This window comes from Pogona vitticeps, chromosome 1 (assembly GCF_051106095.1).
Source record: "Pogona vitticeps strain Pit_001003342236 chromosome 1, PviZW2.1, whole genome shotgun sequence".
Lineage (NCBI taxonomy): Eukaryota > Metazoa > Chordata > Lepidosauria > Squamata > Agamidae > Pogona > Pogona vitticeps.
In genome coordinates this window covers 315,006,552-315,031,582 of record NC_135783.1, presented here as the reverse complement: position 1 = coordinate 315,031,582, position 25,031 = coordinate 315,006,552, and the positions used below count along the sequence as shown (strand labels likewise).

At 40.5% G+C, this 25,031-nt stretch overlaps 1 protein-coding gene across 3 annotated transcripts in view; it reads left to right on the top strand.

The window, feature by feature from the left end:
- EGLN3 (egl-9 family hypoxia inducible factor 3) overlaps positions 1 to 24,757 on the top strand; it is a 53,735-nt gene extending 28,978 nt beyond the window's left edge. For all 3 annotated transcript variants that reach the window (XM_072986355.2, XM_020777867.3, XM_020777868.3), the window contains 4 exons: positions 11,057 to 11,176; positions 15,408 to 15,544; positions 17,298 to 17,371; positions 18,436 to 24,757. In XM_072986355.2, coding sequence (XP_072842456.1) covers positions 11,057 to 11,176; positions 15,408 to 15,544; positions 17,298 to 17,371; positions 18,436 to 18,473 — 369 coding nt within the window. In that variant the 3' untranslated portion in view covers positions 18,474 to 24,757. The remainder of the gene's footprint in view (positions 1 to 11,056; positions 11,177 to 15,407; positions 15,545 to 17,297; positions 17,372 to 18,435) is intronic.
- Positions 24,758 to 25,031: the final 274 nt, after the last annotated feature.

The window sequence follows — 25,031 nt, the reverse complement described above, 5'->3', positions numbered from 1 at the left end:
GTAATTGATGATTCTAGTTTAAAAGCAGCAACACTTCAGTTTGTTTGGCTAGTTAAGGCAGTTTATTTATAATCGGTCCACTGACTATTTTCAAGGGAAGGAACATAGCACGCAAGATGTTGAAAAATATGAATATAAACATGATCAGCTGCAAGAGACTGAAGACTTGGCATTGCTCTCAGGAGGTCTATGTTTACTTTATATGGAACTTTAAAAGGTATTTCTGGATTCTGATGAGCAATAAAAAGAACCATTATAAGGTTTAAGTGCTTGTGGTGAATATATCAGAAGTTGCACATTTTCTTGCTACCATGTGAATCTAAGTTATAGGTATATAGATATATCTGAAATGAATGGTAGGGTTATTAGACTTCTCTGTTTTCCCCTGAAACTTGCACAGTGGCAAAGATCTCTGTCAGGGGTCCATAATGAGTTCACGTGTACATTCATTCTACTGAAAGGCTGAATGCTTGGGACTGTATCTCACTTGTCTTGTTAAAGGAAGCTCCCTTTTTCTTCTCTGTATTCAGTTATTGGGGTGCATGCCAGGGAAAATAACATTTCTGGTTTTAACATATATATATTGATCCACTTTTCCTTTCAAAGAGAAGACAGAACTTAGCATATAGCATGTCAAAATAGCATAATATCACATACTTGTAAAATACTAAATAGTATTAAAATACAGTGGCAATTATAAAATTGTAGAAAGTACTAAGTATAGTAGAGCAATAAGAGTACATACTAGGACTAGACGGACCTAGGTTCTAATTGCTATGTTTAAATGTATCTGTTTCAACACCTCAATGAATTACTGTATCAACTTGAGCTTTGTGGAGAAAAAATGAAATGTAAAAGTGTTAACATGTCAAGATATTCCATCGGAGGTACTCGGCCTGCAACCTGTATTGCTGGAAGGGTTTTGGCCAAGAATGGTCAGCTTGCAGCCCTGCGAACACCTTTTTGGTCTTTAGATCCCAGCAGCCCAATACCATATAACAAGTGAAGTGAGGAATTATGGGAGCTGCAGTCCAGAAACATTTAGAGAGCTATAGTACAGTGGTGCCTCGCATAGCGATTGCTCTGTTTAGCGATGAAATCACTTTGCAACACATTTTTTGCGATCGCAAAAGCGATCACTTTGCGATGTTCCCTATGGGGGAATTTCCTTTGCGATGTTCGGTTCCCTGCTTCGGGAACTGAGCATCGCAAAGCGATGATTTTAAAAAAGCTGATCGGCGGTTTCAGAATGGCCGCCAGGTAAACAAAATGGCCGCCCGCTGTTTTCTGGGACAGATTGCTCGCTTAAGAGGCAGCGAAAATGGAGGATCTTCACTAAATGGTGAGTTTAAGCCCATAGGAACTCATTAATAAGGTTTTAATGCATTTCCATGGGCTTTTTTATTTCGCATTGCGACGTTTTCGTTCTGCAGTGATTTTTGCAGAATGAATTAATGTCACAATGCAAGGCACCACTGTACATCCACCAGGGTTGCCCAAAATAGTTATGGTAAAATAGATAAGCTTGTCCCAGCTATGATGGGAATATTTGTACTCTGCAACCATTCTTGAAATATAGGATGTTAAGTTATAGAGAGTGTAGTGCAATATCCAGAGATAAGGAAAGTGAAACCACATGTGACCCCAGAGTCTAAATGCAAACCCCCATCACTACAGGCTCCCCAGCTCTTATACTCTCTGAGGACACAGGGAGGGGAGGATTTTGCCCAGTTTGGGACACAACGAGCATCTCTCCAAAGGCCACAGGCCTCTATCTGTGCAAAGGTTTTAATGAAAACAAAATTTAAGAAAAATAATTTTTCAGCTCTGACTTGTAGTTAATTACCAACCCCTGGTCTAATGGAACTGGTGGTCACTGTCCCAGTAGCCATGGTGGTTGAGCATGATGTGAGTTGTAGTCCAGCAACCTGGAGGGCACTGTATTTGGGGCAGGCTTTTCTAGAGCTTTAGAGAACGATCTTTCCCATTCCTGTGGGGGATTAAACTGTTGGTTGCTGTTAAGAAGTCCTCCATTCCAGACTGGACATACATCTTAAAGCAATACTATTTTATCATTTTTACCAGGGGAAGCCTGGATTTATATACAGTACGAAGTATCTCCTTGAGCAGTTTCATGCAACAGTTAAACCATAAACAGCTGTTGTTGTTTAGTCGTTAAGTCATGTTTGACTCTTTGTGACCCCATGGACCAGAGCACGCCAGGCCCTCCTGTCTTCCACTGCCTCCCAGAGTTGGGTCAAATTCATGTTGGTAGCTTCGATGATACTGTCCAACCATCTCATCCTCTGTCGTCCCCTTCTCGTCTTGCCCTCACACTTTCCCACCATCAGGTTCTTTTCCAGGGAGTCTTCTCTTCTCATGAGATGGCCAAAGTACTGGAGCCTCAGCTTCAGGATCTGTCCTTCCAGTGAGCACTCCGGGTTCATTTCTTTCAGTGAACAGTTAGTAACTAGCAATCTCCCTATCAGCCTTCCAGGCAGCAGCAACTGAATAAGATAAGGGAGGTGATGGTTACATACAGATGTGACTCACCAAGTCCCACTCAGGAGGAATTCTGCTGAAGAGACAAATACCAGGGCTTTATGATTTCCTTTCATCTCCCCTGTTTTCTGCAGGGTCATAACTAGCCAATAAGTGCATTTACTGCTTTCCATGAATTCAGGTTATTGTAGTTGATAAGGGTAAGATCATTCCGTAGTGGAATACAGAATACTGCTTCAGGAGATGAAGAGCTCTTTTTCGTTGCAGATATTCTGCAGCTCTAGAGACATCCTGCACTGAACAAGGGGCTGAACCGCAGGGCTTACAAGGTCCCTTCCAAGTCTGTGATTCTGTATCTTGGTTCAGTGATCCAGAGCTGTCAGTGAGGTCCTCCTTTAGACCCTATTGCAGGGCTGAGAAAAGTCCCTTCTCAGATTACAATGTCCAGAATCCCCTGAGTAGCATCACTGTTATACCCGCTAGGGGATTCTGAGAGTAGTACAGTTATGCCTCGCTTTACGATTGCCCTGTATAACAACGAATCTGCTTAAATATGCCTCTTTTGCGATCACAAAAGCGATTGCAAAACTATGCTTCCTATGGGCAAAATCCACTGTGCGATGATTGGTTCCCTGCTTCGGGAACCAATTTTTCGATCAGCTGTTCGCTGATCGTCGGGTTCCAAAATGGCTGCCGGTTGAAAATAAATGTCCCCCCCCCCCCGCTGTTTTCTAGGACAGATTCCTCGCTAGACAGGCACAAAAAAAGGGCACCGTATGGAGGATCTTCTCTGGACGGTGAGTTTTTAGCCCATTGGAACGCATTAACTGGATTTTAATGTGTTTCAGTGGGTTTTTTATTTTTGCTTTACGATGTTTTCGCTCTACAGCGATTTTGCTGGAACGAATTAACATCGTTAAGCGAGGCACTCCTGTACTCAGAAGGTGATTCACCCCCCATCTCACCAAGCTATGTTCTGGGAAGGCATATCAATCATCAGGAGAAAGGGCTCTCTTACTCTTCTGAACAACACTGTGGATGTGCTCTCTGATCTGTGTTTTTCCCCTTCCGGAGGCAGGGGTATCCTTTATTTGGGATTGATTGTGAGAATTATTTACTTTTCCCTGGTAATCACTACAGCTCTTAGTAGACCCTAATATGATTTTTTCCCTATCACTTCTCAAAGTGTAATTAACCTTATACCATCTGGCCTGATAAATAATTCTGTAAATCTTAAAAGCTTGCACTTTATTTTGTGACACTGTGACATTTGGTTGGCCTGATGAAGATAATTGGTGTTTTTTTTAATGAATGTGTTTTTAAATTATGCGTATGCGATTTTAATTAGTTTTATTTTGTATTTTAAAATGCACTGATAGTAAAATGCACAAAGAATATTCTCATTTGAAAGGTGGTCTAGAAATCTTAATGTCCACACAGTTCTTTTGTTAATGACTAGAGAAGCCAACATTTTGGGTTTTGTCAGTATTTTCCATCTATTTTTCTCAGATGTTTCTTTGGGCATTTGCATGAAAGTCAAGAAATCCAGCCAGGACCATGTTGCATGGAACAGCCAGTGTGATGGGAGGGTATCGTGCCTTGAGTGTTTGTAAGGCAGCAGCTAAAGAAACGGGATTTTGGCCAGGAAGAATAAACTGCCCTTCAAAGTATGCAAAGAACACTGGGAATTAGAAATTGGCTAAACTGCATTTGGAATAAGTTTTGTTTAGTCTGTTAAACAGTAACTCTATATTTTCCCCTCCTTCCCCTCTAGTCACTGAATGAAGCTTTGGACAAATGCAAGACACACAAAAGAACCGAAGAGTGTGAGCGCGTGTGTGTGTGCGTAGGCTTGTCTAGGGGGGGGGGGAAGGCAACTTTCCGCCGGCATCACAAATAAGAAGTGCTGTATGTTTTGTATGTGCTTTTCCTTCCCTTAACAGTTTCTCTGTGAAGTGTACTCTGGAGTGAAGTTTGCATTTGATTGCTGATAGCCTCACGCACTGCACGTAGCACTGTCATTAAGCCATCATCTCACTGGCAAGGAGCCAGATCACACAGCAGTTTGGAGGAAGTCTCCCTAAACCGAAAGAGCTTCCACTGTGTGTGTGTGTGTGTGTGTGTGTGTGTGTGTGTGTGTGTGTGTGTGTGTGTGTGTGTGTGTGTGTGTGTGTGTGTGTGTGTACACTGATGCACCAAGACTGTTTATTTTTGCTAATTGGAGGCTAACTCCCGCCATCCGTTCAGAAAAGAAAGGATTCTTTTCCTTGCATTTATGGTCGAGATGGCAAAGCTGCTCTTGGAACATCCATTGCAAAATGAGGTGCACTTATTTCTGTGGGCATAAGGAGGGGGAGCATCCATAGCATTCAATTTCAACCTCCTTATTATTTCATTTTTGTAAAGAAACAAAGTTTTATCAGTCAGGATTGCAAGAAAACCAGGGGCAGGAGGAGGTTTTCCGATAAATATTCATCCTGCTATATACTGAAGTGCACGGGGCTAAAGAGCAAAGCAGCATCCTTCTTACAGAAGGAAAGATTAATTGTTTTGAAAATGAGAAGAGACTTGGGTGTTCGCTGCAAGCAAAGTTATGATCCTATTGTTAACGAATTCCTCTCAACCTCACTTCTCTTTTCATAGCCTTTAGCATTTTGCTGTGTGGTGGAAATGCAAAGTGACAAAATGTAGCCAGTTTGAATGTCTGTTTTACAGCTGGGGTTACAGGCTTTCTTTCCGATATATTTGCTCCAACTTTTTCGAGCTTGAAAATAAATTCTTAAACTTCAGGTAAGATCTCAATGAACTCTAAGAGTGCAAGTGTTCCTGATTTCATGGGGTGAATGAATGAAATAGGTGGCTACTTTCAGACATGGGAAATATTTGGTTTCTAGACTGCAGCTCTTAGACTTTGACATCCAGCATGGCCACAGATTGGCTTCCCATCTCTGGCTATTGTTTGCCTATTGCAATCAACAGGATTACAAGAGGCAAATAATAATTTAACTGAGTCTTGATTGTGCCCTTTGTACTATGGAACCTGTTCTTTTCTCTTTAGTAAGTCCTGTTTTCCTCTTCCCAACTACAGTACACATTTTTGCTTATCCTGCTTAATTGCAGAGAGAATTCCCACAGGATGTTCATTGAGCCTCTGCCTTGGTGTACATTTGACTCTGATTGGGGTTAATAATTCCCTAATTTTAAACTTGCCTTTCACAAATTGTATTTCCTGGAAACTGCCAGGGGCCAGCACATTAAATAAATGCCTGATCCTGTAAGTAGTCAAACTGCCAAGAAAGGTGTATGCGAACGCTTGCTATTGGCTTACTCTTGGTTCTGGTTGAGGAACAGAGGAAGTGTTCAAGGTATCCTGAAGTGGCTCACATATCACCCACTTCATGATACCAGAAATTTCAATCAGAAGGAGCCTTAACAGCGAAGAAGGCTCACTGTTGATCAGTTCTCAGTGAGCACACAGGTTGGAAATGGACCAAAACAGAGTGATCCTACGTGCCTAAAAGTACAGGTAGGACCACTCTGTAGACAGTTTAGATTGCTCCAGTGATTACATTGTGTGATTTCTGGAACAAAGAGCAAACCAACCCACCCCCACAGTAGATCACACAGTGGGACAAATATCTGTCTGATCAAGCCCTCGGTCTTCAAGAGGCCTTGAGAGTTTGTTATTTATCACCCGCACCAAAAAAAAATTTTTTTCTGTCCCCATCTTTATATACAGGTTCAACAGTTTGTAGCATTTAATTTTAAAAAACAAAACAAAACCTGCAAACCTCCAAAACTTTTCATTTTGGTAATTAATAAAAAATTGGGAACCTGCTGTGTTACTTTAAAAAAAAGGACTATAATATAACTAGATAATTTATGGAAGGGGGCTTGGATCTGTAACAGTAACTTTTTAAATGTAACGTTATTTATTTATTTATTTATTTTATTTAAAATATTTTAACCCCGCTTTTCTTCTTTAAAAGACCCAAGGCGACTTTCCAAACTTCGCGTTCAGGCTTACTACTTGAAATCACTTTAAGTAGAGTACCATTGTTTAATCTGGAAGAGGTCTGGAGACCACCATGTATGGCGGGATACAGATCTGGAGCATTATGCTAGTTGATCAAGGCAGGCTTACACAGTGTGTCTGGCATAGCCAATCTTGCAAGACAAGTTTGAATGGCATTTTTTCATTGCAACACCCTTTTGCATTAGCAGATGGCAAGAGCCACAAGGGAAGCCCCATTTCTGCTTGCTAATCCATCTCTCTGCTTTGGCAATGAGGTCTTTAACATGGCTTTGCTAATCTGCCACATTGCAAGTGTAAGCACAGCTAGTACGTGCCTCTTGATGGGCCTACATGCATATTATATGGAGATTTGTTGAGATTTGCCTTAGATTATCCATTCCCTCCTTCCCTTCTCCACATACACACGTTTAAATTTTACCTGAAAAGAGGTTCTGTCTCTCTGTAACAAATTTCTCAAGCCCATGTATAGGAGCCTTGCCAGCACCCACTCCAGTTGTCTAAGTTCAGGTATAGTGGGAGGACAGGAAAGGAGGGGATGGGATCTTTCTTCATCATGAATATCGATCAGAACTAGAGACATGGTTGGTGAGGCAAGAGAGGAAATGTTTACAAACTGTCACTCCTCTGATACAGGCTTTGAAGAGACTCAAGAGTTCATTTCCAATCCAGCAATGAATGACCTTTCATGACTACAACTGTCTCAGTAGTCCTTGACTGTACTGGTCTAGATGAATGGGAGGCAGCTTGTGACTCTCCAGATGTTGCAGGACTGTAATTCCCATCAGACATAGCCAAAGCAGCCAGAGTTAAAGGAGGTTGGGAATTGTAGTTCAACAGAAATAAAAGCAACAAGTTACCCAGTGCTAGGCTACAGTGATATAATACAGACAATGTCCATTTCAAATACTGTACATCACAGTATATTTTCTTCAGTCTCTTTGTATACTTTAGTTTTTTCCTTTTTAAAAAAGACTTAAGCACAGTAAGGGCTGAATTTAAAAAAAAACAATGTTTTTATGCATCAGTATCTCAACTATCATCATGTGAAAAGGAGCTGTTTCTATTAATGGTTCTTGAATTGACTTAGTGTTCTTGTGATGGGTAGGTGCTGTCAAATCGGTCATGATCAGCATCCACGTGCTTATAAAAGCTGAGGTTAGTGGTTGCCTACTTTAAATTTAGATCATTCCTCTCCTCCATCCCCATTCCTCATTTCCTTATTTGCTTTTGTATGTATCTGAAAGATACACTAGAAGTTATAAAAACAGCTTCATCTCTTCTGGGATTATTCCAGCCAGAGTACTGGTAAAACATGACACTATTTCTGCAGGCTCTAGGAGGACCAGAATGATTTTCCTTCATTGTTTAAACCTTCATCCAGAGAGTGCCAGTGGTTTTGTCAAGTGTATAATGTTTCAGCCATTCTCTGCCCTTATTCTGCTATCAGTGTTTCCCCTAACATAAAGTAGTTTTCCTACCCATGAACCAGCAAATTTCCTATATCAGATATTTAAATATATACTCCTATTTTCCTCAATCCAGGATAGAACAGGGGTGTTAATAAAGATAGTAGAAAATAATATAACATGTAATTTTATAATTTTTAAAATATAATTTTAATATTCCAGTGCAATTAAAATACATATAGATTAATAATAGATGTCAGGGACGTGGTGGCGCTGTGGGCTAAACCGCAGAAGCCTGTGCTGCAGGGTCAGAAGACCAAGCAGTTGTAAGATTGAATCCACGCGACGGAGTGAGCGCCCGTTGCTTGTCCCAGCTCCCGCCAACCTAGCGGTTCGAAAGCATGCAAATGCGAGTAGATAAATAGGTACCATCTCGGTGGGAAGGTAAACAGCGTTCCGTGTCTAAATCACACTGGCCATGTGACCACGGAAAGATTGTCTTCGGACAAACGCTGGCTCTATGGCTTGAAGAGCGGGATGAGCGCCGCCCCCTAGAGTCGGACACGACTGGACAAAAAATTGTCAAGGGGAACCTTTACCTTTTACCTTTAATAATAGATGCTAAAAACAAGGCTTAACAGCATAATCCCAGCCTTTAAAAAAGCCCTGAAATAGTAAATCCAACAAAGAGTCTTGTGGCACCTTAAAGGCTAACAAATTTGGTATACTGTATATGTTCTTGTGAACTGAAGCCCACTCCTTCATATTCAGCTTGTCTGTAATCATAAAACACTAGACAAATAAAATATGTTACTCTTTAAAGTACCACAAAACTCTTTGTTAGGTTTGCTGCAGCAGATGAACATATCTGTTCCTCTGGAAAACAGTTGGAATAATATGGAAGGTATTCACCTTTTCTCTGAGAAGATGAGGTGACACGCTGCAACATACACACCTCATTTTCTCTTCACAAGACACTTGTCAGGTAGGCAGAGAGACATGATGACAGCCCCTTAGTTACTCAGCAAGCTTCAGAGCTGATCAAGTTTTGAGTCTTCATCTCCACAAATTCTGGTCTGTTACTCTAATCAATGCAGAACCTAGCTGCAATCCAAGCTCAAGGACAACACAGATGTTGTTGGACTCGTAACAATATCTCATCCCTGATCACTGGCTAGTCCTGCCTGGAGATGTTAGGAATTGGAATCTAAAAACATCTGGACAGCCCATCCTTGCTGTTACAGTACATTGGCTGTATGCATAAGAGCTCTGTTACTAACATGTAGGTCTTCAGACCACTCACCTTTGGTGATGCATCTTCCATGCATCTTTTTCAAAAAGCAAATGAACCTTTGAGTTCATATAATGTGTTCCACACACTGTATACGGTTTGCAGGCCCCATTTCTGACTGGACTGTGTGCACGATTGAATACTGTGCATCAAGACTACAAATATTCACAGGCATAATTGCCCTTGCTGATTCAACGCTTATTGCATAATACCTTACAGATAGAAGAACTCAAAAAAGTAGTTTTGGGGACTTCCAGCCCCATAATCCATGCCAACCAAGAAATTATGAGAGTTGTTGTCCCAAAATATAACTTTCCAAAATGTTGGCAGATGGTTCGTGAACATCAATTTGGAATGTACCAGGCACCTCTGGTGAACAGAGTCAGGGCCTTCTTTCCCCCTTCCAAACTTTATCAGCACAGTCAAAGTTTGCAACACCAAGCATTTGTTTGGTTAGGAGTACCTATAGAGCAGTGTGCGAATCAGTGGAATGGGGCTTTGGAGTAAAAGGAATGGTGATGCAGATTGTGAACATCTGGATTTCAGTCCTCTGTCGGTCATTAATATCTAAGACCTAGTGATTTTAATCTCACCTTTGATGAAAAGCAATTTCAGCTGGCTCTCTGTTGCAAGATTTCCTCTATTTCATCAAGCTGAGTTTTGCTTTTTGCATTACAAGCATTCCTCCTGGATCTCGAAGACAAACTGGAGATAGGAGACAGGCTGTACTCAACCACTATTGGTTTCTTTATTCAAAAGTGAGGGTGGGAAGTGCAGAAGAGATATTTTGACTGCTGCATCCTTTCTTTTATTTAGAGTACAAAAATTTAGAATGTATAACATCCAGTGATGTTTCTTTAGGAAGAGCTGTACGAAGGATAATTGAGTAGGCATGGCAGTGTACCAGTGTCGGGTTGTTGTGTTTTTTTTTCAAAGTCAGAAAGCTGTATGTTGCCCTGTCTTGCCCCACAGTCATCTTACAATGCATCCATCTGTGCCTACCATCAGAAGGGCTCGGTCCAGTTATCCAAAGCCACACAGTAATTGCTCATGTCTTCTTCATTCCATGGGTGGGTAGCAATCATTCCTAAATTAATGTTGTTGGTTTTAGAAAGTATGGTTATGTAAATCCTCTGCACCCCCTCCATTGACTACAGTGGTGCCCCGCATGACGATGATAATCCATCCCATAGAAATAGCTGTTTAGCGCAGTCATCGTCATGTGAAAACCATTTCCCCATTAGAATGCATTGAAACCCGTTTAATGTGTTCCAATGGGGAAAATATCGTTTTGCGAAGATCACCCATAGGGCAGCCATTTTGCGAAGCGCCGATCAGCTGTTAAAATGGCTGTCCTGCGAAGCATATGTCCCAAAAACAGAGCAGCCATTTTGCGATCAGCTGTAGAAATTGTCGTCTTGCGAATAAACGGTCCGCGAAGCATGGACCAAATCATCATCAAGCGAAAATCGCCCATTGGAATGACTGTTTTGTGAATCGCTATAGCGATCGCAAAAAAGTCATCGTTATGCAAATTCATCATTTAGCGGGGTCATCATCTAGCGAGGTACCACTGTATTCCTCAGTTTCCCCATTTCCAATCGCCAACTTAAATTTATTAGTAAATCATCTGAAATAAGAATTTTTCTCACATTCTTCATTAAAGAGCATTATTCTTTAAGAGCACTACCTTTGATTTCACAGAAGCAGGATTACTTCCTGCATGAGGTGTATAAATAATATTGTTGGCATTCACAGGAACCTTCAGTGACAGCATGAAAAGCCTGGCGTAATGTTCCAATTATATTTCCTATCCCTTAGGCAATGATAGCCTGCTACCCTGGGAACGGAACTGGCTATGTGCGTCACGTAGACAACCCCAATGGTGATGGACGCTGTATCACCTGCATTTATTACCTGAACAAGAACTGGGACTCAAAGGTACGTAGACTATTTACAGGGCTGTTTGACGAGCCCCAGCTCCCTCCCTCCCTGCCATCTTACCCTCCACCCATCTCTCTCTCTCTCCCTCCCTCTCTCTCTCTCTCTCTCTGATCCTGCAGTCCTCCCCTCCCCCCTCCCATTGCAAAAGGAAAACTGCCCCCTTCTTGCAAGAAGAGTGTTCGAGCGGCACATAGATACATAGCTTTGCAGGAGAATGTAGAGTAGTCCCATGCTGGAGAATATGGAGAGTCTGTGCTCCCAATTTCAACCAAATAAGGACACATCCTGGGATGGGAGGGAACTGTGGCTCCTTAAGAGGCCAGGCACTTTTGCTTTCAGTTTTATTTTTGCTGGAGACATTTAAAAGAAAGGCATTCAAAATACAAGCCTCATGAACCCACAGGCACGCAGGTAATAAAGCAACCCAAGTCTGAGGGCTATACTGTATTTATTTTGGTTTTGTACACATTGTTATGTAGAAATAAAAGTGAACAAGTGCCTAGTTTAAATTTGTTAAAATAAATTGTAAGGCTATAGTCCAGTCATGCTGACTGGTGAAATTTTTGACGGATTGGTGAGACATTCTAAAATTTGTTTCAAGCCCTGACTATGTAGCTGGGGATTCTGGGAGCTGTAGTCTAAAACACTGGTTCTTAACCTTGGGTTACTCAGGAGTTTTGGACTGCAACTCCCAGAAGCCTTCACCACCAGCTGTCCTGGCTGGGGTTTCTGGGAGTTGCAGTTCAAAAGCATCCGAGTAACAAAGGTTAAGAACCACTGGTCTAAAATGTAGCTTTTTTGAAAGCACTATGTACATCTGATAACAGCACTGTTGCTGCTGGAAATCTAGCCATTGGGTTGGATCAAACATTTTTTGCTCTGGCAACAGAGGTTGGCTCAAAATAGCTCCATCCATGGAAAGAGACAGTGATCTTTCCTTGGATGCTATTATCTCCCACTGTTTCAGAGGGTGCCCCAGCCCTTCAGAGCAAGTGTTCTGAGAAGATGCAGAGCGGCTGCAGGGGAAAGGGGAATCACACCGCCCAGTGTGTCTGCTGGTTGTATCCGATGTCTTCCAGGGGCAGAAGGAGCCATTTCATCCACCTAAAGGATGGGTGATGGATCCAAGCCACTATTTATAGTCAGCAGATTGGGAGCATGAAGCAAATAGTCTTTCTTTTAGGGTTATATTTATTTTCATTTGACACACTACTCCTTGAAGACAGGTGCATTGTTCTTAAGTTCTGGGCAGCTGGTATGGCAATTGTTTAAAAAGATTGATAATTAGGTCTTTGACTCAAGAAAACAAAGGATGCTGGCAAAGAAAGGCTTGGACTCTTAACAGCTGAAAGAGCTCAAATGAAGAATGACAGGATAGTTTGTGGTTCTCTCATTCTTTGAACTTCCCCTCCATCCCATGAAACAACCTTTAAAAAGGAATGCTGAAGGAACATTGTTCCTCCAGGGGTTTGTTGTTGTTTTGCAGTGTTATTCATTTATTAAGCTGTATTTATATCCTGCCATTTCACAGTGCCAAATGCACCTCTCTTCCACTTATTCTAATGAATAATCAGATTTTTTTAACAGTTTAAATTTTGAAAATATTTTTAAATTTTAAATTGTGATTTAAATCAATCAGATTTTTAAAAATCATTCACCGTGGCTCCTGGTCATCTAGATTTCTATTTAGCTGTGTTTCAGCTTGTTCTACCTGTCTCAAGTTATAACTGCACACAAAAGAATTGTATTTGCAAACACACTTGAAATATATTGGTATGATGCACTTGAAGAGAAAGAAGTTTGCATTCTACTCTTAGGGTTGCTATCTGTCAAAAACATTGCTCTTCAAAGTCCTGAATTTATAGGAGGTAGGTGAGCCTACCCTTAACATGAACATCTATTCCCACAGATGCCTAGGAAATCTGAGCATTTGTCTTTATATGGTACAATAGAATCCTCAAAGTCTGTTGGCTGCTATTTCCATTTTGAATAAATAAATCAAAGGAAATTAGCTTCTGCCTTCTGAGGACTTTATTGCAATTTAGAAGCTTCCATATCAATTGAGCTTCCATATCAGTTAATTCTCTAAAATAATTTTAAAATGTATGTCTTAGACACATTTTCACATTTACAAATTATATATTCTATCTTATAGATACATTCATCAGGGAGCCATAATTGGCCCCAACTCCTTGGTTGGATGTGAATTTGGGGTAAACACAGGCTTGTCTGGGAAACTTATAAGTGTCCATTAAGTATCTGTAAACTCCACGGTCGACATGTGGCAAAGGCTTCTGAGCCCTTCCTGCTGCTCATGGTTCACTGCGACTGTGAAGCCAAAGATTACTTCGAAATCTGCCTTTAGATTCCTGGGCCTAAATCCAGATGGTGGCCCCAGGCCCATTCATGACTGTAAAAGGGATAACAATATGATGGTGTCTCAAAAATTGATTATATTTGGTAGCATGACAGACCCATTAAATCAATTGCGGAATGGTAAGTCAATGCTTTTATATCTGTGTAAATCCTGTTGATTCAGTGGCAACTTTAGTTGGAACTAGCAATTAGATCTAGGCCCTGGTTTTGGTGTAGGCACAAATGTAATACTCCTGATGCTTTTAGCCTACCTTGACTTTTTAGCTGTGCTGGCTATGGCTGATTGGAGTAGTAGGCCAGAACAACTGGAAAGTCCACCATGGTTAGATAAAGGTATCTGCCTTTTCAGTTAACTTTTCTCTCTTCCACTGCAAAATGAAGCTTTGTACTATAGTTTTAATCAGTTGCCCTGTGCATTTACCCCAGTGCCTCCTGTATAACTGTAATCAAACCAAGGTTTCAGTGTAAATAAATTAGATGTGTGTAACAACATATCAGACAGCGAGGAACCTTTTTTTAAAAAGCATATACAAATGGTAGGCCACATGGAAGTTTATGACAAATCTTTTCTGAGGAGCATGCAACACTGTGGCCTGAAGGCTTGGCAAAAGATTTCCCACTCCCATCAATAACACTTGGAAAAAGTTGCTTTACTTTTTTTTTTTTTTTTTTTTTTTTTTTTTTTTTTGGTACTGCAACTCCCAATGGCCATGCTGGTGAGTGGAGGATTCTATAAGTTACAGTGCCAAAAAAATGGGAAGGAAAGAAAGTTTGTTTCCAAGCTTTGATTAACAATTTACTCATTTTTAGAAAATAAATTGTTATGAGGTATCATAGCTGCAATGAAACAATTAAAGTAGAAAAGATAAATTGTAAACAGGCATTCTATTAAAGAATTTTTTAAGCTGATTTATTAAATTCCTTTCTATTTTTTTGTATCTGTCATGCTACCAAATCTAATTCATCTTTGAGATACCATCATATCATTATCTCCTTGACATTCAATCATAGAGAGTTTAGAATTTCTAACTCCAATTCCAGTACAAAGAAGGTGGGGGGGGGGCTGTCAGTTCTTAGAACTCCTTTTCCCTGTGTGCTTTTTTGCCCACACACTTTTTCCAGCAATATATTTGCTTTTGTTTTACACAGAAAACAATTTAGGCTTCTACCAGGAGCGTGTTTGTATGACAGTATCAGGCAGTGTTAAGTGCTGCTTTGTTGGTAGAAACAGAGGTACATCAGCAGGAAAACATGCTGCCAGATGTCCCACCACACATCAGGAGGAATCTTCCTTCAACTAGCATGTGTGTTCTGCCCAGAGTGTTCCACCAGCAGAGCAAAGCGAAAGGGGGAGTTGACAGAAGCACGGCTTCACCCTGTCCCAGAGCTTGGAAGAGTACAACTGTTTTGGATTGTGGCTGTTAAAATTCCCAGCTAGAATGACCAGAGGACACACTAGCTATGGGATTCTGGTAGTTAACATTTTTAAAAGGAGCTTTGCCAAGCTGTGGACCATCAAAAGCCCTTTAATTTTACAGCACATCTGTAATGACAATGCAACCTTATACTGGGACTGGAGTTTCGTTTAGTGAATTCTTTCCAATTGTTGATAATGAAAAGGAGAAACCTGCCATCCATCCCCCGCCCTGCTCACAACAAAGCAGGAGGGCAGTGGACATGGTGGGTGTTCTGTCAGCAGGTGTTGTCTCCCTATCCCATGCAAATATGTGGAAGGAATCCCTGTAAATATCTCTTTTTATCTAATTTCTTACGTGGTTAAGAAGATAAGCAAATTTAAAATGTATTTTTGAATCACCCTCAGTTTAAAATGAACACTTTTTCTCTATTCAAGCTGCATGGCGGAATTCTACGAATATTCCCAGAAGGAAAGTCCTATGTAGCAGATGTGGAACCCATATTTGACAGATTACTTTTTTTCTGGTCAGATCGAAGAAATCCACATGAAGTGCAGCCTTCCTATGCAACAAGGTAAAGAAAATGTTGGTGGGTTGTTGTTTGCATGTGTACCAAGAAACAAAACTTTTCACCTAACGATAGGTGCAGAATATTCTGAGTTCAATCCCCAGCATCTCCAGTTAAATGAACGGGAGTAGCAGATTTAGGAAGGAGCTACTCTTCCTAACTGAGATCTGGAGTGTTGCTTTCTATCAAGCTTGGAATCTGGTTGCTGGATGAATTTGAACTATTTGGGCAATGTTCTAGCCAGATTATTTTGAGTTGGTCAGGAGCAGACCTTGGAAAAATTACTTTTTGGACTACAACTTCTAGTATCCCCAAGCAAGCATGGTCTCTGGATTCTGGGAGTTGTTATCTGTAAAGTATCCTTTCCTACATCTAATCAGGGAGTTTTACTGAAAAAAGGAAGAGGCGAATATATGTCCCGTTTAGATGGTGAGAAGTTTTATGGATTTAATGTTAAAACACTTATTGATTTATTATTGTTTGTTCCTTTTCAATCTTACCTCTTTTCTACTGACATCTTCTTTTGAGGAGATGACCCTCAGGTATTCAAATTTAAGGGTAAAAAATAAATAAAAGCAAAAGCAAGCTATTGCAGAATAAGTGCACTAAATTGAAGACTTGCTGATTGGCACCCGTAGCACTGCAAATGGGCATGCAAATGCTTGGCCTTATATAAAATGTTATGCAAGTTAATATTGACCTGCTGATTTAACAGATGTTTCCTTTATGGTGCAGAACATACTGTCAGGGTCTGATGCTGGGAGATTTTCATAAGCAATCGATGCCTGATACGTGCAAACAAAAAGTAACCTAATGGATTCTTTTCATGCAGGAAGAGAAGCCTTTGGTCCTCCAGATCTTTTAGAATCCAGGTTCCATAACCCTTTACCATTGGCCATGCTGTGTAGGGCAGTGGTTCTTAACCTTTGTTACTCAGGTGTTTTTGAACTGCAACTCCCAGAAACCCCAGCCAGCAGAGCTGATGGTGAAGGCTTCTGGGAGTTGCAGTCCAAAAACATCTGAGTAACAAAGGTTAAGAACCAGTGGTGTAGAGCTGATGAATCTTGTAGACCAAAACATCTGGAGGGTGAAAAGTTCCTCAAACTTGCTTTAAACAGAATCCCATAAAAGCTGGATCCAGATAGCAAACCAGGAATGATAACTTTGCATAGAAATCCAGAGGGTTTTTTTGTTTTTTTTCTTTTGTTTTTTTGTGTGTTTTGTTTTGTTTTTCTGTTTGTTTTGGGCTGTTGAACATATTTGTAAAATGTGGGCATTGCTTAGACACATGCACCCCCTTGTTACAAACCTGGAGCCCTGTACATGCTGCAACTGAGGGCACATTTATGCAATAATACGCAAGCAATGCCTGGCACCTTGGGAGCTTTGCTTTAGATATTGTGCAATAGTTGGCTGTAGCCGACCATTTTCATGCTCTAAAATATAGCCACATAATACCTAGAGAAAACTTAGGTAAGTATCTGTGTGCTTTGTTAATCTCTGGAGGTGCCTGTAACTGGAGAGAAAAGAAGGCATAAAACTCAGCTATATTTGCCTGACTATTTATGTCTGTGTGCTTTGCATGCAAATGAACAGAGTTACGATGTGCATGCCTAGACTGTCACCTACTGACCAATTTGGTGGTTTAGTAATAAATGTCTTAAGGCAGCAGTAAATTACTCTTTCTGGTGTGAAGCCTAGCATTCTGCTCTCACTTGAGTAGCATTCAGAGATTAAATTGCATTCCTCTCCTTCACAGATATGCAATGACTGTGTGGTATTTTGATGCTGAAGAAAGAGCAGAAGCCAAAAAGAAATTCAGGAATTTAGTTGGTATGATCATTTTATTTACTATCTTATCTAATCTGTAGAAGTGTGTCTATCATGGTATATTAAGACTGCCACAAAATTCAATTATGCAGGGAGACGCCCATGGCTTGATCCAGGAATGCTGTCCACTTGTGGAAACAGGTTTCTACAGACAGATGCACTGCTGAATATGCAGGATCCTGCAGCATGTAATTGGATAGTGCTTGAGAAAGACAACACCTTCACCTTGCATGAGCCTTCACCTCACCCATGCAGTAGCTTTTCTGTAGGATCAGACTGTTTAGAAACAGCTGCGTGCCAACAACATTCTGCTGTGTGTGCCAGTTCTCTTGAGTGGGTACTGGTTTTGCAGTAGTTCAGAGAAAAAAACATTTCTTTAAAGGTTCAAAATACATATTCTAAGGAGGTCATGGCTGCTGCTGCACTGCAATATGTTATATGTGGGGCTGCAATGAAAATAGTTCAGAAGTTCCAGATAGTTTAAAATAAGTTACCTCAGTGGAGGCATGTTACACCATTTGCGAAACCATTGCGTTGCCCAGAGAGAGGGTCTGGCCTGCAAGGATCTGGAGGAATGTTTCTTTCATATAATCTTGCCCACACTTGTAACATGCTTCATATGCTGTGCATCTGTAAAAGGAAAGGCCCTGTCTGTCTCTGGGATGCCCCCTACTAAGGCACTAATTCTGTATTATTTTCACAAGCAAACTGAAATGGTCATTATTTGTCCAGACATTTTGAGAAGAATGTTGTATGGTTTTTAATTCCTCTTTCTTTCTTTTTTCCTTTACATTTCCTTACATTCTTTTTATAATTTGATGTGTACTTACCTAGAATCAGCATTGGCAAAGAAAGGAGTGGTCTAAAAATTACTTAAATAAATCTGAGCTTGGAAATGTTATCTTTTTGACTATAGTTCTTAGGAGCACCCCTCCCATCTGCCGCCAAAAGTAACATTTCCAAAACCTTAAATGAATGAATGAATGATACACTTAATGTTTGAGCTTTTTATATATTTACTCCCAATCCTGTTTCTGACATTTAATCGTGTCAATTTTGTATTGCAGATGCAGGGAAGACAGAAGCTGTTCTAAATGAAGACTGAATATTGGTTTACTTGATGCAATTATTTTTGTAGTGATAATTTTGAGACTGTTTGCAAGCAATAAGATCCAAAGGCAACATGATCTGTTTTCCAGTGATTCTTGGACATTCTTCTTACTTGCAGAAATGCACTTTTTTTGGCACTCTCTTAGTATTTGCATATTACAGCAATGGTACTCATGGTGGCTTTATTATCACGGCTCTTTGGCATAAAGCACCCATTTTCTGTTTGCCTTTAATTGAAGAATTACGACCCACGGTTTTAGACAGTGAAGAATATCATCAAGCTTCCCACTTATCTCAAGACCAAGTTTGGCAATACTGGTAATAAAAATACTAAGCACTCGAAAGAGTTGGGGAATCCTGAGTCTTATTTGCACTTTATTTACAAGGGTCTAGTTCCATGTCCTTTACAGAAGATGCCCTGTGGCCGACTGCAGCTTGGCAACCCAAGCAATCAGAGATGCAAAATGGAATGGGCCATGTGTCAAGAGCTGAGGTGGTTATGTTCAGCGTGGGGCCTTTGATGGGCTGCCTCATCACTTTGCTGCACAGACAATTGGCTTCACTGACCTCTACATTAATTTCTGAAAAAAGGGAGAAGCCGCCGACTCTGCCCGTATTGCTAAAGCCAAGCAGCAGCAGTTCCATCGTTTTGCTTTTTAGAGCCTCTGAACAGAGATGGAGGCAGTCTTGCAGCTGTCCACAGTTTTGTGGGAAACATTTTCTTTCCGGAGTGTGGTGGATCTGTGTATGGTTTGGTGTTTTGTTTGTTTTTAATTTTAAAAGACCAACAACTTTGTTTTTCAAAGCATCCAACCCCATCAATTCCTGCTCACATTTTTAGACTTGGTTGGCAGGAAAGGTGAGGAAATGAAATGCTCGTATGCCAAGGATTCATCTAGTCAAGATTTACTTTTATTTTATTTTTTTCCACTAATCTTCCACCAGCCATACTTTGTTGGACAGAAAGGAATTCTGGTTGCTCAGATGTATATGTGTTAAAGTGGTCAAATGTATGATAGATCATTGTGGCCTACTAAGAGACATAAGTTGCAACTCTGAATCTGTTCAAATTTGTGATTCACTCTACAGTCATGAATGGGAATAATTTACATGGGTATAAGTCCTATTGAACCCAGTGACACTTATTTCCAAGGAGATATATACAGGCTTTTACTGTAAATTTCTGAAGTGATAGGAACGGGGCTATCATTGTATACCTGAATCTCAGTCCTAACATCTGTTTGTGTATCCCTGAGAAAGTGTGTTCAGTACTAGACAAACAAAAGAGCCTTAAAGATAATAGATTTATTTTAGTATGCATTTACATGGTTTATAATCCACTTCTTCACATGCACAAAACACAGTAGTCAAGCCACAGTTTTCTTTCCTCAAGGGTTATGTTTAGACCTTTGGTCTAGATGGGTGGGATAGAAATCTAATAAAATAAAATATGTTTACGAGGGTAAAATCCGATCAGGACGGTTTATCTTAAAAGTGCCACAAGACTGTCATTCTTTTTTTGCTATACTGACACAGACAAACAAGATGATATATTTGGAAGTTATGCAGAGTATTGAAGATGTACAATTCAATTGTGAGATTTGCTGCCCCTGCAAAATGTCAAACTGGAAGTACCTATTTTACTTAAATAATTATTATAAAGCGTGGCCTTGTAGTCCCACCATGAAAATGATTCATAGTCTGCAATGGAAGTCCCACTGGGATATGTTTCTTCATATAGTTTTATGTTGATGTAGATGTAACTGACTGAGGGGCAGGATAGAACCATACCTTTTTAAAAGTTACTATAGTTACCAGAATGCACCAGCCAGCATGGAACTGTAGTCCAAAAAATGATTTTCTCAAATATGGAAGGGAAATTGCTGTACCCTAAGTGTGACATTACACATTAAGTATTTCCTTTCTACATTGAGCTATGAGTTGTGCAGAGGAAGAATTTGAAAAAGTAAAGGAGCATATAAATAAAAGTAGATAGGTAAATAAATAAATAAATAAGCACACATCCTGGTTTTAATTTTTTTTAAAAAAAGAATTAGTAATTTTTATCATGTTAGTAATAGAAATTTGATCATGGGTCATGTGTAGAATGGGAGATACAGTGGTTATTATTTTCAGCAAAATGTATAATGCAAATATCCTGTCAGGATAAATTCATTCTGTTTATTGGTATCTCTTGTGATGCTATGAACATGATATCAGAAATTCTCTTCTGTTCTTCCAGTATGCATGCAATTTTCAGTGTTCCATATCTTACCAGTAGCTTAACTGACTTTGACAATTCCTCTTTTATCTTATTGGTACTAACCATCCTTTCTTCCGGCCAATTTCTCTCCTCCTCTTCCCCTTTGTAAGTGAATGGTTTATCTTTTTATCCCTTACATCTGCACAAGCTGGTGGCTAGGCCAAAACCTGAGCCAGAGAACAAAACAAATACGTTGGCCTTATCCAAAGATCAGAAAAGTTATCATTTTGAGCCACAAATTACAGAATATTACCCCGTCAATATTCTGACCCTGTCTAGCCTTCGCATATTCCTGTTTGAGAATTTTAGAAGCAACACATTTCATAACTAAGTGGGAATTGCTTATTCCAGAAAAGAGGACTCTTACTGCCTGCATTGATGTCTGGATTTTAAGCTGGTTCTGAATTAATTTATTTCTTCTCAGCTTTTCACTCAGTGGCTTCAGTTTGGTCACATAGCTTTACAATTTGGAGAGATCGCTGTGTGACATCAACATACAAGTCCCTTTTCATGTTAGGAAGATGATTGGCACCAATTACTGTAGACTCCAAGGCATAGAAGCCGGTTGATGCCATTTGTTCAGTGACTAAATCAAACATTTCTCATTCCCTCCCCCAACTACTCTTGTAAGCCATACCTAAATAGTTACATTCTCTGCATGTCATCCTACATATGTCTGCACCAGCATTAGAAGCTAACTTTGTTGACCCCCTTTCACTTGACAAACTTTCCTTTTGGATTGTATCTAACGATGGCTTTCCACTCATACAAGGCTCTTTGAACCAGTATGAAAAAAAGCTGCCTTTCAGTGCCTTCGACTGTTGGTCCATCCTGATCTGTGTTGTCAACTGTGAGTAGCTGCAGATCCCCAGAGTTTCAAGGAGTATTCTTTCCTAGGCCTACCCAGAGACCCTTGGTCATTCCCAGTGGTCTCCGATCCAAATATCAGCCTAGGTTCGTATCTGCTTACCTTCTAACTTCTGATGAGGGCTATACAGTATGTTCAGAGGGTATGATAGAGACTTTGTTCAGTTGTGTGGGGGAGGCAAGAATAGGATGCTTCGTTTGTCCTCTTTACCCCATCTTGAGCTGGTCTACAATTTATGTTCCCCCAAGCAACATAGGGCATTTTCTTGGGTGGCAGGAGGAATTTGTGAAAACCACTGCCTTCCTCCTTCTACTGAAAGGAAATGCGGCTGCCTCAGAGAGCCATCAGTGAATGGAAGAACAGCACTGGATACAACCCAAAGGCCAGCAATGGGTTGCCATCCAGTATATGTGTGTGGGGGAAAAGGAAACTCTTATTCATTTCCCTGCTAGAAATGAGTCAAAGGAGACTTATTCTGCCCCTGTTTGAAGAAGTTGCTGCTAGTGGATTACATTGACCTTCCTAACTTTACTTAGACCTGGTACCTCTCCAGAGGTCTGGTCTACCCATCACTGAAACTTGGAAGGCTGCTCCTGAGATTCCAGTCTCCTTTTTCTCCCCCAGGAGCTTTTTTTCATTGAAAAGCCACATGTGTCCTTAAGTCACCCATTTTTAAAAATTTGGTTTTTAGATTTTGGAGGGGAGGGGCTCCAAATGGCAAAGCAGCCCCTCACACCCTGAGAGGGTTGAAGTAGGATTTTTTGAGTCCAACATATTTTTCTATTTTTTTAAAATAGGCTGCCCACCCTCAATCTGGAAACAAATTAAAAAGTTGAAGTACAGCAGAATAATACTGCTTTTCAACAACCGTGCATGACCTGTTGGCAGGGACAGTGTGTCTGTGTCACATGGCCATATATAAGAGGTGTGTCACCCTCTATTCATTTTTATCTGTTTCTCTTAGTCAAACAAAAACCTGCCTGCTGATTCCTTTTAAGCATTTCAGAACTTGGGAAAATATGGTTGTAAAGGTGATGGAGTGCTATTTGAATATTTCACTGCAGTTATATTTATGCAATATTTGCAATATTTTCCGGATTTTGTAAAAGAACATGTAAAGTGTTTTGAATGGTTCTGAGTTTAGTTCCAGTGAGTGGGCTATTACGAAAGTGTGATAACTGTTCCAGTGAAACAACTGGCTGAACAGAAAATGTTGGGCTAATATTCTTTCTTTTTTTGGGGGGGGAACATAACAGCTTTTTGGTGGAGCACTCCACCCTGACCCTGCCAATCACAGACTCTTGCAGACATGCATGCTGGATACGACCCTCTTGCTTTAAATGGGGATTTGCCTGATATGAGGAGCTGCTGGAATTTAGGGTAGGAACTATGTGCAGACATGACTGTTCTGGTCATACCAGCCTTGGGTGTTGTTTTTTGTTCGTTTTTAGGGCAGGAGCGAGTAACATGGATAGGACTGGTAGCCCAAATTTTGCCATCTGCACCCTAGAAAGGGATGTGGTGGCGCTGCGGGCTAAACCGCAGAAGCCTGTGCTGCAGGGTCAGAAGACCAAGCAGTCGTAAGATCGAATCCATGCAACGGAGTGAGCTCCCGTCGCTTTGTCCCAGCTCCCGCCAACCTAGCGGTTCGAAAGCATGCAAATGCAAGTAGATAAATAGGGACCACCTCGGTGGGAAGGTAACAGCATTCCGTGTCTAAGTTGCACTGGCCATGTGACCACGGGAGATTGTCTTTAGACAAAACGCTGGCTCTATGGCTTGGAAACGGGGATGAGCATTGCGCCCTAGAGTCGAACACGACTGGACAAAAATTGTCAAGGGGAACCTTTACCTTTACCCTAGAGCAGGCTCAGGAATGGTTTTTAAAATAGAAAAACTTAAAATCTGAAGTAGCTGGAAGTCCACTTCTGATTTTAAATTGGGGGACTTTGGATCTCCCCATAAGAATGAACACATCCAGGAACAGAAGAAACACATTTTGGTCCAATTGTGGGTTTTGTTTGTTTGTTTGTGCTTTTTTGTTTTTTTGCCCTGGGGTCATCAGAAAGCCCTCCCCTCCCCCTCTACACTACAAAAATAGCCATGAGCTATCTGCTGGCTACACTTTGCCCCACTCCGCTTTACAGAGGTAAGGTAGCAGCCGGGCTTTTCACTAACAATTGTGTCCACCAGAGGATGCCGTTGGAGACTGAAATTGGTAGGGTGATGAGAATGGAAGGACAGGTGAACTAGCTTCAGTGCCTGTAGTATTAATAAAGTGTGTGTACTAGACCCTTTGCTTTCATACTAAATTTTCTTACCTAAGGCCGAATAGATTTTATCACTTTAATCATGTTGTGACTGTCCTTGGACAGATAGAATGGCACATAAACGAGAAAGGGAGATATATTGTTACTCAATAGTATTACTCAGGATTACTCAGAGTGGCAGCATAATAATATTCTGTATCAGAAAAATAAATATATAAAAGTAGACATCTTGGTGTAAACACTGTTGGGTTTCAGCCGTTGCAATCTTCATTGATTAGTCTAATAGTTAACACAATTAAAAGAATAAAGTCTAGTAATTATCACACGAAATCTGGTTTGCACATTAAGCACACCTTACAAAAAAGCACTGTTCAAAACAAATTATGTTTGCTGTGGACTAATTATTGGGCAAGACAAGACAAAACATGCCACTACCTCTTATATAAAGATATTTCTGTGAAGAGGCCTTGTGTGTGTGTGTGTGTGTGTGTGTGTGTGTGTGTGTGTGTGTTTCACTTGTTCAGAAATTTTAGCCTTGTTTCTTAATCTTATACTATTATTTGTCCTATCTCTGCTAATTAAGTAATACTGGAATTACTTTTTTGCCATAATGCATTCTAATGCATTTGCATGAAAACTGCATCTATTTATTGGCAATGCTTTTTGTTTCTCCTGGGACTTATTCCCCAACACCTGTTCCTGGAGTACATTTTGCATATAACTTCTGCCAGCTTGTATGCAGGTCATTGTTGCTGGCAAGTGGGTTGGATACCGCAATGTACAGTGGCATTTTGCCATATACCCCACAATTTTTTTTCTTTTAAGTTGGTGGATTGAAATAAAGTATTGCAGGAGTCAATAAACACTGGGTCACATCATATTCTGTGTTGGCTTAATTTTTCCCCCAGTATTGTGCCTGTGAAGAAGGCAGAAGTATACCTTAATGTACAGTGCTGGAAATATTAGTGTCACATTAATTCATTGATCATATAATAATGTGCAGTTAAGTCAATTCTGACTTACAGTGACCCTTTTCAGGGTTTTCCAGGTAAAGAGTAATCAGAAGCGATAATTCCCTTCTTTGGGGGGCATTTTGGGACTGTGCAGTTTGCTCAAGGCTTTCCCAGGAGGCACAGTAGGGAATTGAACCTC